This window comes from Cyprinus carpio, chromosome B5, assembly GCF_018340385.1.
Source record: "Cyprinus carpio isolate SPL01 chromosome B5, ASM1834038v1, whole genome shotgun sequence".
Classification (NCBI taxonomy): Eukaryota; Metazoa; Chordata; class Actinopteri; order Cypriniformes; family Cyprinidae; genus Cyprinus; species Cyprinus carpio.
The window spans coordinates 12,971,839-12,986,287 of NC_056601.1; the positions used below are offsets into that span (position 1 = coordinate 12,971,839).

General features: G+C 33.7%; 3 protein-coding genes across 3 annotated transcripts; all 3 read left to right on the forward strand.

The window, feature by feature from the left end:
• The first annotated feature begins 1,119 nt into the window (after positions 1–1,119).
• LOC109080650 (C-X-C motif chemokine 11-6-like) lies at positions 1,120–2,127 on the forward strand. The gene is made up of 4 exons (XM_019095673.2): positions 1,120–1,200; positions 1,329–1,452; positions 1,560–1,646; positions 1,767–2,127. The coding sequence occupies exons 1-4, from the start codon at positions 1,143–1,145 to the stop codon at positions 1,777–1,779; spliced, it is 282 nt and encodes a 93-aa protein (XP_018951218.1). The 5' UTR covers positions 1,120–1,142; the 3' UTR covers positions 1,780–2,127.
• A 3,004-nt stretch (positions 2,128–5,131) lies between these two features.
• LOC109080646 (C-X-C motif chemokine 11-6-like) lies at positions 5,132–6,253 on the forward strand. The gene is made up of 4 exons (XM_042724436.1): positions 5,132–5,328; positions 5,437–5,563; positions 5,676–5,765; positions 5,918–6,253. Exons 1-4 carry the CDS (start codon positions 5,271–5,273, stop codon positions 6,006–6,008), a joined length of 366 nt encoding a protein of 121 aa, XP_042580370.1. The 5' UTR covers positions 5,132–5,270; the 3' UTR covers positions 6,009–6,253.
• A 3,243-nt stretch (positions 6,254–9,496) lies between these two features.
• Positions 9,497–10,562, forward strand: LOC109045970 (C-X-C motif chemokine 11-6-like). The gene is made up of 4 exons (XM_042724438.1): positions 9,497–9,620; positions 9,729–9,855; positions 9,968–10,057; positions 10,209–10,562. Exons 1-4 carry the CDS (start codon positions 9,563–9,565, stop codon positions 10,297–10,299), a joined length of 366 nt encoding a protein of 121 aa, XP_042580372.1. The 5' UTR covers positions 9,497–9,562; the 3' UTR covers positions 10,300–10,562.
• Positions 10,563–14,449: the final 3,887 nt, after the last annotated feature.

The following is a 14,449-nucleotide window of genomic DNA, read 5'->3' on the forward strand; positions in this document are numbered from 1 at the left end:
TTGCATTGTGTTTTAGAGTTAACAGAAATGTCTGTGAACTCAGTGGATAATGTCATGTCATGTGTAATGAGCTGCCAGTACAGTTTATTTTTCACAGTGTAGGGAAGAAAAGATTATCGCAGTATGTCGTGCAGATTTTAAAACACCTTGTTAGCATAATGACTATGTTTATGCAACTGCCCCCCAATCTCATGAGAGAAATGTAACTATTTTGTGGTTTAAGTAAATTTGTTGCCAAAATACATAAACACAAAGAATCAAGACTGTACCTTATGTGTATAAGAACCAGATTGGGTTTATATGTATTAATCATACTATAAAGCATGTTGTTGATGTGGTATTATAATAATGTTTTTTAATAATCAGTATTGTAGTGTGCTAGACGTACACATACACTTAACCTACATGTTCAAGCATCCTTATTTATATGTTGGTCTTCTGCTTCTGCATTATAAATGCAACAGAAAAGATCAAAGTAAACATTTTGCTCATTGCATGAGTTTGCAAAATGTTTTTCCCCCTTCATAAGTGTGAGCTTCTTATTCAGACTCTATTCCATATAGCCTACAGAGGTAGTGAAAACTAATAACTGATTTCTCTGAAAACAGAAGTTGGGTTCACGTTTGACATGATGTCACTGATTTTCATCATCACAACACTGGTCATTTCATAATCCAAAATATTGTGTTTATAATGGCAGTTTAAACATTTTAATAATTTATGCACATGGGGCTGAACACATATAACTGTTTGCTGTTGTCTGACCAAACAGTATTATAATTAAAGATGTTTGCCAGTATAATGGATCGGATACATTAGCACTTGTGCAGGGATTTTACATTTGATCCCTTCATTTACCTTGGGCTTCAAAGAGTGTTTGAAAGAATTTACACCAACTTCCAAAACTGCTGTAAAACAAATTATAATTCTTCCTCATTGGCCAGAATAATCTTTGCACTAAACGACACGAGACAAAGTCAGGGCATTTCAAAGAAATGGGAAATCAAAACTGCTGTGCTTGTGAAACTGAAACTGGGAACTGACTCCACACTGTAAATCCCTGATCTTCTGACAGCTATAAGTACTGTAGCTGAAATGGCAATAACAGTCTTAGACAATCGTCAAAACTTTAAAAAAAAACAATGAAGACTGCAGCAGTTTTTGTTTTTCTTTCCTGTCTGCTTGCAACGGAAGTACAAGGTAAGTGTTGCCTTTTAAGACCTATAATTGAATATTTATTGTATAACTGTATCTCTTAAAAATATTATTATTATTATTATTTTTTATCATGCTGTTCTGCAGCTTATAAAGTACAATCTTCCTTCCAGGGCAGACATTTCCCAAAGGCAGGTGCTTCTGTGCTGACAAAGGAGTGAATGTAGTTTTACTGAAAAACATTGAGAAGGTTGAAATCATTCCTCCAAGTCCATCTTGTGGGAGACAGGAGATTATGTAAGGACAACAACAATGGTTTTGTACAGTTATTTACTATTAATGATCATGCTGCTGTTTCAACCCTCTTAAACACCTTCAGCTCATCTTTCCTTTTTTATTTCCAGTGTCAATCTGAAGAGCACTGAGCAGAAATGCTTGAATCCAGAGTCTAAATTCACACAGAATTTAATCAAGAGGGCTCTTGAAAAGATGTAAGTGTAACATTTTTGTTGTTTGTTTGACCTATTGGCAATTTCTCAAATGAATAAATCACATAAAAATAATATAGAATATTAAAATAATATATAATTTACTATTTCTGATCTTTACAGAGCCCGGCAGTAGATGCTTAGTACGAGACTGGATTCGCTGCTGTGTTATAATGCCAATGAAGAACATCCTCAGATGCTGTATGACCTCTAGCTGACAGTTTGCATACATTGCATGAGTTTGCCTAGAACACATATGTATAAACTGTAAATATTTTCTGCTTGATAATTTATGCAACTGACTATGGTGTAGTAATTATAAATTTCAGATTACAAAAATGAATTATATATATATATTTCATTTTGTGTTTAATTTTGGTCAAACACTGTTGTTGCTGTTATACAGTCCACTTATGATGTTAATTATTTCATTGTTCATCTGTGTCCACTATGTTATCAAATAAAAGTTTTTGTTTTCCATAAATTCTAGCTCTTTGGTCTCTGTTAATTATTCGCGCAAAAACTGTTTTAACATAAATGACAAGGATGCATCTTCAAGGAATGGAAACATTGTCTAAAACTTCACTTTATTCAAGTGTAAACGCATTTTGACAATTTAGTTTAAATTACTGACATACAAAAGAAATAACATTATCCCAGTCAGAGTGTCTGAATTACATATGAATTAAAAACAGACATATGTTTGAATTATACTGAAGTGATGTCATAATTGCAAGTAAACTGAATTCAGACTGCATGATTCTGCTCAAATGAATCATTATGAATGTAATGAAATAATATGAAATAATGAAATAAATGAATGAAATTAAAAAACAACTTAATGAATTCAAAAATTAATGAATCAGAATAAAGAGCTTTATTCCCAAGTGTGTTTATGCACACAATACATTGGTCTTGATTACAGAAATTTCCAGTGCAGAGAAAAAGTACTGATATAGCATAGACGTACATATAAATTAAGTTAATAAAATTAATATAACACTAATAATAAAGACAATAGTAGACTAGAATAGATTAAAAAAAAATACAGAATAGACAAATGACTATAATAAAAAAGTAACTTTGAATATTATTCAGTTAAATTCACATTTATTTGTATTGCACTTTTCACGATACAAATCGTTGCCAAGCAGCTCCACAGAAAATGTGAGTTCACATTATATTTAATTAGGAGTAGTTTATCAGTGGTGACTATGTCAAGTTTATGTCCATATTGCAGAAATGGACAGTAAATATCATGCAGTTAGTTAATGACGTATTCCATCAAAAGATGAACACTATTAACAGCAATGATTATTGCAATCAAACTTATAGCAACATTTGGTAGTTTTGTATGCTGGTTCAGGGTTGGCAACATCTGAGGTCCTCTGAGAGGTTGGCATCATCTCTTCTCAGGTGTTTGGTCATCTCAGATCTTTGTAAGGGTTGGATCCTGACTGAAGCTTGTGTAATTCCAGATCCTTGTGGTACTCCATGGTTTACTGGTGTTAACTGATAATACCAGCATGCATTGTGCATGCATAATAAAAATATGTAGTAGTTGAAGTGACATTTCAAGATTTCACAAAAGGTTTTCTTTTTTTTCAGTTTCAGTTTAGCTTTTCATTAGCTTAGACTTCAATACAATGTCTGGTTAAGATCCTATATAAAGAAAAGGGAAGTGAAAACACTTGACAACATTCCAGTGAAATTTCAGTGAAGACAAAAAAAAGTTTTGTCTAATGACCTGATTTGCAGTTTGTTTATGTATTAAACTATTTGGTATGTATTTCAACATTGGAACTCTGATTTGGTTTATGCCAGTTTATTCTCAAACTTACCTGACTCCCCAAACAAGTCTCATTTGAAAAACATGACCCAGGACTGCTTAGAGAATAACTATACAATAATTTATGCAAAAATAACTCACACACATTATTGGCCAATATATGTCATCATCTTTTTACCATCAGATGTAACAAATATTGTTTAGACTGGCTTGAAGATAAAGAGGTAGTGAAAACAACAGACCATCTTCCACAGAAAATATACGTTTTGTCCCACATCCTTGGTTGTGGTTTCTTAATGACTTCATAAATAGATTAAACATCCACAAGCACAGCAAAACCAAAAGATCCCAGTCACACTTTATGATGATGGAGATGGATCATTATTATTATTTTATTAATTTCACAGACCAGAAATGACTGTAACAGATCTTGTGTTAAATAGTTTAAATGTACTTGCTAATTAAGTTACATTAAGCATGTAATATGCTAGCCAAAAGTTGTTGTTTTTTTAGCAATTTGATCAAATATATAAATATTTACCTTAATGAAGTAAGACATTCACTGGCAAAAATGGTAACCACAAAAACTATAACATAACAGAAACAGTATTTAACATGTAAACACGATGCAGATATTTGAGTTTAAAATACACACAGTATTAAACAGATGTTTAAAAAACAACAATATTATGTCAAAAGAACTTTACATAAAGGTTTAAGTATAAGCAATCAATCAGTTTTTTGCAACCATGCATTTATTTAAGTTGTGACTGTAGATCCACTTATTATCTTTTTAGAGTATAAGCTAAGAAGCATTTTTTATTTTTTATTTTTTTCATTGTTTGTTATTGACTTGACTGAACTGTGGTGTTAGAACTATAATCTTTGGGTTACTACATTGAAAATTTTCTTTAATGATGACCAGCAGCTAATACTTTGATGCTTAGCAGGGTTGAGTCTGCTTAAGACTTGGATAGCAGAGCTCTTTGGGAAAACACTGCAAAAAAAAAAATCTGTAGAAAAATGGATATTACCCTAGCAGATAGGGTTGTTGGTGGTTGAGGGTAGCAGGTGATTAAGGATGATATAAAACTTGACTATTGAGAAAGCTGATTTCAGTAAAGGGTAGGACCACATTTACATCCAATTGGTAAAAAGTCAAAAAATTAAACAAACTTCAACTTCACAGTGCAGCTATAAACAACTAACTCAGAAGGATTCAGTCAGACTGAATGCACAGAAATTGTTAATTGTTACTTGGGTGCCTGTCACTGTGTACTGTACTGTATTTATCTGCACAGATTTATTTGAAACAGTGGGGCATTATCATTAAAATTATTGCAAAAGATTGTGTTAATAAATAGGTTCAGTGTGCATTTTCTATATTTGTGTATTGTTACCTTAATTTATACACAACATGTATGCAACAGATTGTCAGGTGTTTAAAAACAGACAATAAAAGCCATGAAATTCAATCAGTTAAAACATTTTAAAATGTTTTTCAATGTTTTAGTCTAACATCTAGTAGTATTCCCAAAAATCAACACACACTATATTCCAGTCTAATTAAGCAATATATCCTTCCTCATTCATGGAAAGTTATAAACAGGGTGCCCTAAGTCAAGGCTTCTCTCCATGATGGTTAAGGAGTGCTTCCGAGAAATCGAAATAAAAAGAGAAAAAGTGAGGAAGCTGGAGTACTGAAACCTAAAAAGAGAACTAAAACTGATGGGGAAACCCTGATCCTACAGTATTTAAATGAACTCCTGAAGTCCTTCAGTCATAATCTCACTGACCCAGACATAACACAAGCACAGTTCAACGAGAGCAAGAAGACAATGAAGACTATTGCAGCTTTTGTTCTTCTCGTCTGCCTGATCGCTGTAGGGGTGAAAGGTGATTTTGAGCTCTGAGCATTCAGCATATCTTCAGAATGTACATTTGTTCATGGTCATGTTTTGCAGTTAATAGACTCTAATGAAATATATGACATTTCTCTTCCAGGACAGGACAGGTCTTCAAAGGGCAGGTGCTTCTGTGCAGACAAAGGTGCAAACATGGTTTTAGTGAAGAACATTGAGAAGGTTGAAATCATCCCTCCAAGTCCATCTTGTCGCAAACATGTGATTATGTAAGCACAGCCTACATTTGTATACAATCATTTATTTTAATTTTCAGTTAATTTGTCAACTGAAAAACAGACCCAAGTAAGATTCAGCTCATTGCTTTTTATTCTTTCATAGTGTCACTCTGAAGAATGGTGCAGGACGGAAATGCATGAATCCAGAGTCAAAATTCACTCAAAATGTCATCATAAAGGCTCTCAAAAAGAGGTAAGAATATATTTAAACATATTTACTCATGCTTCACATACACACTCAACGCAAAGATGTAGATTTGTGTGGCAGAGAGCAATTTAAAAATAATTAATTAATTGATTAATGGGAAATTAACCTTATTTTTAACCTATTTCTGATTTTCACAGGAGCCAGCAGACAGCACCACACAGTACAACTGCCTCTGTGCCACTGAAGAACACCATGACATCATCATCAGCACCAACATCCTTCAAATGACTTCAGATGAAATAATATTCTGCCTCATAAGTTGGAGTTCAATTTAGAAAGAAAAAACTTTAAAACTCAAAATATTTCCAAATGTCTAAGCTGATTTAATTATTTTTTATCTGACCACTGGGTTGTTTTCACAAACTTTTTCACAAATGTGTCATATGTACAGACTATTTTTTTATAATTTGCTTTATGATTGTATTTTCATTGTCCACAAAGATGTGTTAAATAAAGCTTTTATATCTATAAAATATGTCTCCTGACCTCTTTCAGAGTAGTTCTTGCATTCTGACATTCTGATTAAAAATGCATATGATAATCCATTTACAATAAGCAATAGTCTCATGGGCTAAAACACGAGGTCTGGGATGTGAAAACTCAGTGAAGTTTTAAAGACTGCTACTATTTTAACAGTGTCTCAGTTGACTGATATGGCTCGTATAAAGACTTTTGCCAGTGCAAACTAATGTTGACTGCCACTGAACTGGAGAAACCAATCAACTGAAAATTACATCAAGCTACATTTCCATTCCACATAATGAATTAAAACAAAATCTAGACAGCTACTTCCAACTGTGATCAGAAGAAACTGTAATAAAAAAGCCATAAACGTCTTAAACATGGGGACGTCTGCTCTGCTTATTGTTAGTTGTGTCATCATTAATAGAAGAAAGAGTTTAAACAAATGAGTCTCTCTTGAAAAAGGAAGAGAGGAGGAAGTGATGGAATATAGTGAATACATGAACAAAAAAACAATTAGTGTTCACTGTTATTTTTTCATTGTATCATTAGAGCAGACATTGAGACCCCATACCCACAATATTTATATCCATCCATCCATCCATCCATCAATCCATCCATACATACATACATACACTGCCGTTCAGAAGTTTGGAATCAGTAAGGTTTTTAATATTTTTCAAAGAAGTCTCTCATGCTATTTTAGGCTGCATTTATTTGTTCAAAATACATGAAAAACTGTAATATTGTGAAATATTATTGTAATTTAAAATACCACTTTTGTATGTGAATATTCTGTAAAATGTATTTATTCCTATGAAGCAAAACTGAATTTTCAGTATCATGATCCGTCAGAAATTATTCTAATATGATTATTTATTATCAATGCTGGAAACAGTTTTGCTGTATTATTTTTTGGAACCTGTGACATTTTAATCAGGATCTTTGATGAATACAAAGTTTAAAAGAACAGCATTTAAATAGCAAAATAAAAATCTATTTTAACAATATATACACTACTGTTTAAACGTTTTGGAGCAGTATTTTTTAAAGAAATTATTTTTATTCACCAAGGATGTTTTAAGTTGATAAAATGTTTTTATTCATTCATCAGAAAATTCTGAAAAAATTATCACAGGTTCCAAAAAAGATTAAGCTGCACAACTGTTTCAAACACTGATGATAAATCAGAATACTAGAATGATTTCTGAAGGATCATGTGACACTGAAGACTGGAGAAAAGGCTGATCACAATTCAGCTTAGCATTACAGGAAGAAATTATATTTATATTAAAACCAGAAAAGAGCTATTTTAAATTGTAATAATATTTCACAATATTACATTTTTTTCTGTATTTTTGATCAAATAAAATAGCCTTAGTGAGCATAAGAGACTTATTTAAAAAAAAAACAAAAAAAAAACATTAAAAATCTTATTGATCCTAAACTTTTAAACAGCAGTGTATATATATTCTCAATATACTGTATTGATATGCCTGAAAAAGAAAAAAAAACAGCTGTGTTTATAGAAGTAATTTTACCTTTTCTTATACATTTTCCTATATTGATGACATTTATGCATGTCAGCATTTCCAAATTTTCATAAATCATTGTTTTTTTTTTCAAAGACTTCAAAATAAAACATGCAATGCAAATTAAAAGGGTAGTGAGAACCACTAACAGCTGACCTCTATTAAGCTCTATGTTTTAAAAAAAAAGTGTAAGTCTGTGTAGTTTGTGGTTTACATCGTCACACTGTGATTCAGCTGTCTGCACACGGCCACAGAACAACAACAGTACAATGTGTACAATACTTCAATAAACAAGGAATCATTACTGAGTGATGCACATTTTAGATAATATTTTGATTCTTAGGTTGGTATGCAGTCATCTCCATTGTCAGATATTTTACTAGAGCACAGCAGCATTTCAGTGGGGCTTGTGCAACAGTAAAAAGGTCCAGCTATGCCCCTGTTTGTTGAAGGATTCAGTTGATTCATGGATAATCACTGAAATAATAACTGAATGTATTGTTTTTTAACAAATCTATTGGAAAATGGTTCAGTGACTCACTTGCTTGCTTCCACCCCATCTTCTGGCGCAATGTTACCTGCATAAAGAGTCACCGGAAACCCCCCAAAAGTGCTCTGTTTTCACGCACTAATTTTGTACTTAATATAAAAAAATATATATATCTTCTTTAGTACTTCTTAAGATAATCTTAAGAACATCTATGTGTACTCAAATGTGCTATTTTGGGACACCATGAATATGAACTAAAATGTACTTTCATACTATCTTTGTATTTAAAAAAATTATTTAGATACCACTTGTAGAACACTTGAACAGACTTGTGTATGAAAGATGGGTAGTGGTAATAAGCCCAGTTAAGTATATTTAGATGTTCTTAAGATTATCTTTAGATTATTCTACAAAAGAATAATTATATTAAGTACAAAATGAGTGCATGAAAATAGAGCTCTTTAAGTATCTAAAAGGAAGTGCACTTTTTTCTCATTGCAAGAAAAATCTGTAGAAAAAACAGATAATGTCCTAGCAAATAGGGGTGTTGGTGGTTGAGGGGCATCAGTGATTTAGAATTATATAAAATTTAATTAAAGCTGATTTCAGTAAAGAGTAGGACCATGTTTTCATCCAATTTGCAAATGAAACAAACTACAACATCAAAGTCTAGCTATAAACTACTAAATCAGCAGGATTCAGTCAGACTGAATGCATAGAAATTGTTGGTTGCAACATGGGTGCCTGTCACTGTGTACAGTATCTGTGTTTTACCTGCACAGATTGTGTTAATAAAAAGTTTAATGTGCATTTTCTATATTTCTGTGTATTGTTACCTTAATTTATGAACAAAATGTAAACATCAGATTATCACAAGCTTAAAACAGACAATAAAAGACATCAAATTCAATCGATTAAAATATTTTGAAAACAACCGAAATGCCCCTAGAGTTTTTCACTTTCAATGTTTTAGTACAGTAGTATTTTCACCAAATAATAATTCACACTGATATTCCAGTCTAATTAAGCAATATATATCCTTCCTCATTCATGGAAAGCTACAAACAGGGTGCCCTAAGTCAAGGCTTCTCTCCATGATGGTTAAGGAGTGCTTCCGAGAAATCGAAATAAAAAGAGAAAAAGTGAGGAAGCTGGAGTACTGAAACCTAAAAAGAGAACTAAAACTGAGGGGGGAAACCCTGATCCTACAGTATTTAAATGAACTCCTGAAGTCCTTCAGTCATAATCTCACAGACCCAGACATAACACAAGCACAGTTCAACGAGAACAAGAAGACAATGAAGACTATTGCAGCTTTTGTTCTTCTCGTCTGCCTGATCGCTGTAGGGGTGAAAGGTGAGTTTGAGCTCTGAGCATTCAGCATATCTTCAGAATGTACATTTGTTTATTGTCATGTTTTGCAGTTAACAGACTCTAATGAAATATATGACATTTCTCTTCCAGGACAGGACAGGTCTTCAAAGGGCAGGTGCTTCTGTGCAGACAAAGGTGCAAACATGGTTTTAGTGAAGAACATTGAGAAGGTTGAAATCATCCCTCCAAGTCCATCTTGTCGCAAACATGAGATTATGTAAGCACAGCCTACATTTGTATACAGTCATTTATTTTCATTTTCAGTTAATTTGTCAACTGAAAAACAGACCCAGGGAAGATTCAGCTCATTGCTTTTTATTCTTTCATAGTGTCACTCTGAAGAATGGTGCAGGACGGAAATGCATGAATCCAGAGTCAAAATTCACTCAAAATGTCATCATAAAGGCTCTCGAAAAGAGGTAAGAATATATTTAAACATATTTACTCATGCTTCACATACACACTCAACACAAAGATGTAGATTTGTATGGCAGAGAGCAATATAAAAATAATTAATTAATTGATTAATGGGAAATTAACCTAAATTGAACCTATTTCTGATCTTCACAGGAGCCAGCAGACAGCACCACACAGTACAACTGCCTCTGTGCCACTGAAGAACACCATGACATCATCATCAGCACCAACATCCTTCAAATGACTTCAGATGAAATAATATTCTGCCTTATAAGTCAAAGTTCAATTTAGTAGAAAAAAAAAAAAAACAAAAAAAAAAACAACTTTAAAACTAAACATATTTCCAAATGTCTAAGCTAATTAAGTTATTTTTTATCAGACCACTGGGTTGTTTTCACAAACTTTTTCACAAATGTGTCATATGTACAGACTTTTTTATTTATAATTTGCTTTATAATTGCATTTTCATTGTCCACAAAGATGTGTTAAATAAAGCTTTTATATCTATAAAATATCCTGACCTCTTTCAGAGTAGTTCTTACATTCTGAATACAAATGCATATGATAATCCATTTACAATAAGCAATAGTCTCATGGGCTAAAACACGAGGTCTGGGACGTGAAAACTCAGTAAAGTTTAAAGACTGCTACTATTTTAACAGTGTCTCAGTTGACTGATATGGCTGGTATAAAGACTTTTGCCAGTGCAAACTAATGTTGACTGCCACTGAACTGGAGAAACCAATCAACTGAAAATTACATCAAGCTACATTTCCATTCCACATAATGAATTAAAACAAAATCTAGACAGCTACTTCCAACTGTGATCAGAAGAAACTGTAATAAAAAAAGCCTTAAACGTCTTAAACATGGGGACATCTGCTCTGCTTATTGTTAGTTGCATCATCATTAATAGAAGAAAGAGTTTAAACAAATGAGTCTCTCTTGAAAAAGGAAGAGAGGAGGAAGTGATGGAATATAGTGAATACATGAACAAAAAAACAATTAGTGTTCACTGTTATTTTTTCATTGTATCATTAGAGCAGACCCCCATATACCCACAATATTTATATCCATGCATGCATCCATCCATCTATCTATCCATACACTGCTGTTCAGAAGTTTGGAATCAGTAAGGTTTTTAACATTTTTCAAAGAAGTCTCTTATGCTCATTTAGGCTGCATTTATTTGTTCAAAATACATTCAAAAAAAAAAACTAATATTGTGAAATATTATTGTAATTTAAAATGGCTCTTTTGTATGTGAATATTCTGTAAAATGTATTTATTCCTGTGAAGCAAAACGTCTCAGGTTGCGCATGTAACCATGGTTCCCTGAGAATAGGGAACGAGACACTTCGAGAAGCTCTTAAGAGTGGAGGCCTCAGCATGATGACCCTCAGGAGCAAGAGGAGGCCTGACAACACTCAGAGCTAAAGACAGTTAGTGAGGCTCACAAAAAAGGAGCCTACAAACCAATAGTGCTTTCTAAGCGGAGCTATGGAGAGCGGAGGCTTCAGCAGAATAACACTCTTAAATGAGAGAAAGCCTACCAACACCCAACCTAGCTGAGGAGCTCTTAATAGTGGAGGTCTCGACGTAATGTCTCTCTAAAACGAGAGGAGACCTGACTACTCAATCCTAGACGCAGTTAGTGAGGCTCACATAGAGCCTACATACTAATAGTTCTGTCTAAGCGGGTCCACAGAGCTCCGTTGAGAGAACCAGGAACTGTGATCTCAGCCTAGCCCCCTCAAGAACCGCTGATCAGGGAGGCTCACAGAGAGCCTCACAACCTGGGCTGAGAGGATGAGGAGGCTCAAACAAGAGCCTAACAACTCAAAAAATAAAAGGGCAAATTTTTTTTTTTTTTTTATATATATATATACACCAAGTCAGGAGCCTCCTTCACCAATAATGTAGATAACCCACATTATACACAGTTCCTATTCTATAAATATATACAAAAGGAATTCTGGAAGAAAAAAGCATTCCACGTCAGATTCCTTCCATGTCCCGCCTACAATACCCGTGATCGGCCTGACTAACTGCCTCGGCAGCCGCGAGACCCGAAACGCGGGTGAGAGGCGCTAAATTTTCAAAAGAATCAGGCAGTCTCAATGCAATCACCTCTCGCAGCGTGGTTCTCACCTGAGAGCCGTACATTCTGATCAAACACTTAATTCCCTCAAGTATCAGGCGAGAACAGAAACCGCTTCGAATGCATAGCATTAAGTTTGTTCAACTCCCCCGAGAGGCGAACGCGCTCGTGCAACCGCTGGCAAAAACTCGAGTACAGACCTCTGCTCTAGTAGTTACGCGAATGCAACAGTGGGCGCATCCTACTCCCTCGTGAGTCAAAACGCACATGCTTAGTACACAAGGCTTGAAGACAAAAAAGAGGATGATGTATTCTACAAGTGCCCTTTTATATCCGCAGTCACTCATTAGCTTACATCATAGGCTTCCGCCTGCCAATGTCAAGTTCATTGTCGTTTTTTCATTCATGCTTCAGACACCGGTCACGCTGACAGCGTTCCCATAGCGCCCTCTAGAGGACGCAGCGTGGAGTGCCCTTTCGAAAGGGAACTGAATTTTCAGTATCATTATTCTTCAGTGTCACATTATCCTTCAGAAATCATTCTAATATGATGATTTATTATCAATGCTGGAAACAGTTTTGCTGCTTAATATTTTTTGGAACATGTGACATTTTAATCAGGATCTTTGATGAATACAAAGCTAAAAAGAACAGCCTTTAAATAGCAAAATAGAAATCTTTTGTAACAATATATACACTACTTTTTAAAAGTTTTGGGGCAGTATTTTTTTAATAAACTATTTATATTCAACAATGATGTGTTAAGTTGATCAAATGTTTTTATTCATTCGTCAAAGAATCCTGAAAAAAGTATCACAGGTTCCAAAAAAGATTAAGCAGCACAACTGTTTCAAACACTGATGATATATATGTTTTTTGGGATGTTTTTTTTAGGATCATGTGACACTGAAGACTGGAGAAAAGGCTGATCACAATTCAGCTTAGCATTACAGGAAGAAATTATATTTATATTAAAACAGAAAAGAGTTATCTTAATTTGTAATAATATTTCACAATATTACGTGTTTTCTGTGTTTTTGATCAAATAAATACAGCCTTAGTGAGCATAAGAGACTAATTTAAAAAAACATTCAAAATCTTATTGATCCAAACTTTTAAACAGCAGTGTATATATATTCTCAATATACTGTATTGATATGCTTGAAAAAACATGCGTTTATAGAAGTAATTTTACCAGTCTTATATGTTTTCCCATATTGATGACATTTATGCATGTCAGCATTTACAAATTTTCATAAATCACATTTTTTTTTTCAAAGACTTCAAAATAGAACATGCAATGCAAATTAAAAGGGTAGTGAGAACCACTAACAGCTGACCTCTGTTAAGCTCTATATTTTTTTAAAAAAAGTGTAAGTCTGTATAGTTTGTGGTTTACATCATCACACTGTGATTCAGCTGTCTGCACACGGCCACAGAACAACAACAGTACAATGTGTACAATAGTTAAATAAACCAAGGAATCATTATTGAGTTATGCACATTTTAGATAATATTTTGATTCTTAGGTTGGTATGTAGTCATCTCCATTGTCAGATATTTTACTAGAGCACAGCAGCATTTCAGTGGGGCTTGTGCAACAGTAAAAAGGTCCAGCTATGCCCCTGTTTGTTGAAGGATTCAGTTGATTCATTGACTCACTCATAATCACACTTTTTTGTACCTGAATGTATTGTTTTTTAACAAATCTATTGGAAAATGGTTCAGTGACTCACTTATTTGCTTCAACGCCACCTTCTGGCGCAATGTTACCTGCATAAAGAGTCACCGGAAACCCCTAAAAAGTGCACTTCCATAATGTACTTAAAGTGCTCTGTTTTCACGCACTAATTTTGTACTTAATATATATATATAAAATATATTCTTTAGTACTTCTTAAGATAATCTTAAGAACATCTACGTGTACTCAAATGTGCTATTTTGGGACACCATGAATATGAACTAAAATGTACTTTCATACTATTTTTGTATTTAAAAAAAATATTTAGATACCACTTGTAGAACACTTGAACACACTTGTGTATGAAAGATGGGTAGTGGTAATAAGCCCATTTAAGTATATTTAGATGCCACTTAGCAGGGATGAGTCTGTTTTGGACTTAGATGGCAGACCTCTTTGGTAAATTACATTGCAAGAAAAATCCGTAGAAAAACAGATAATGTCCTAGGGGTGTTGGTGGTTGAGGGGCATCAAACTACAAACTACAACATCAAAGTCTAGCTATAAACTACTAAATCAGCAGGATTCAGTCAGACTGAATGCATAGAAATT

Bases quoted from the DNA above. Each gene is read 5' to 3' on its own strand.
- LOC109080650 (XM_019095673.2), top strand. From the start codon at position 1,143: ATGAAGACTGCAGCAGTTTTTGTTTTTCTTTCCTGTCTGCTTGCAACG. The intron at 1,201-1,328 runs GTAAGTGTTGCC...TCTTCCTTCCAG, and splicing joins GCTTGCAACGGAAGTACAAG to GGCAGACATTTCCCAAAGGC. The intron at 1,453-1,559 runs GTAAGGACAACA...TTTTATTTCCAG, and splicing joins TGTGGGAGACAGGAGATTAT to TGTCAATCTGAAGAGCACTG.
- LOC109080646 (XM_042724436.1), top strand. From the start codon at position 5,271: ATGAAGACTATTGCAGCTTTTGTTCTTCTCGTCTGCCTGATCGCTGTA. The intron at 5,329-5,436 runs GTGATTTTGAGC...TTTCTCTTCCAG, and splicing joins GATCGCTGTAGGGGTGAAAG to GACAGGACAGGTCTTCAAAG. The intron at 5,564-5,675 runs GTAAGCACAGCC...ATTCTTTCATAG, and splicing joins TGTCGCAAACATGTGATTAT to TGTCACTCTGAAGAATGGTG.
- LOC109045970 (XM_042724438.1), top strand. From the start codon at position 9,563: ATGAAGACTATTGCAGCTTTTGTTCTTCTCGTCTGCCTGATCGCTGTA. The intron at 9,856-9,967 runs GTAAGCACAGCC...ATTCTTTCATAG, and splicing joins TGTCGCAAACATGAGATTAT to TGTCACTCTGAAGAATGGTG. The intron at 10,058-10,208 runs GTAAGAATATAT...TGATCTTCACAG, and splicing joins ATAAAGGCTCTCGAAAAGAG to GAGCCAGCAGACAGCACCAC.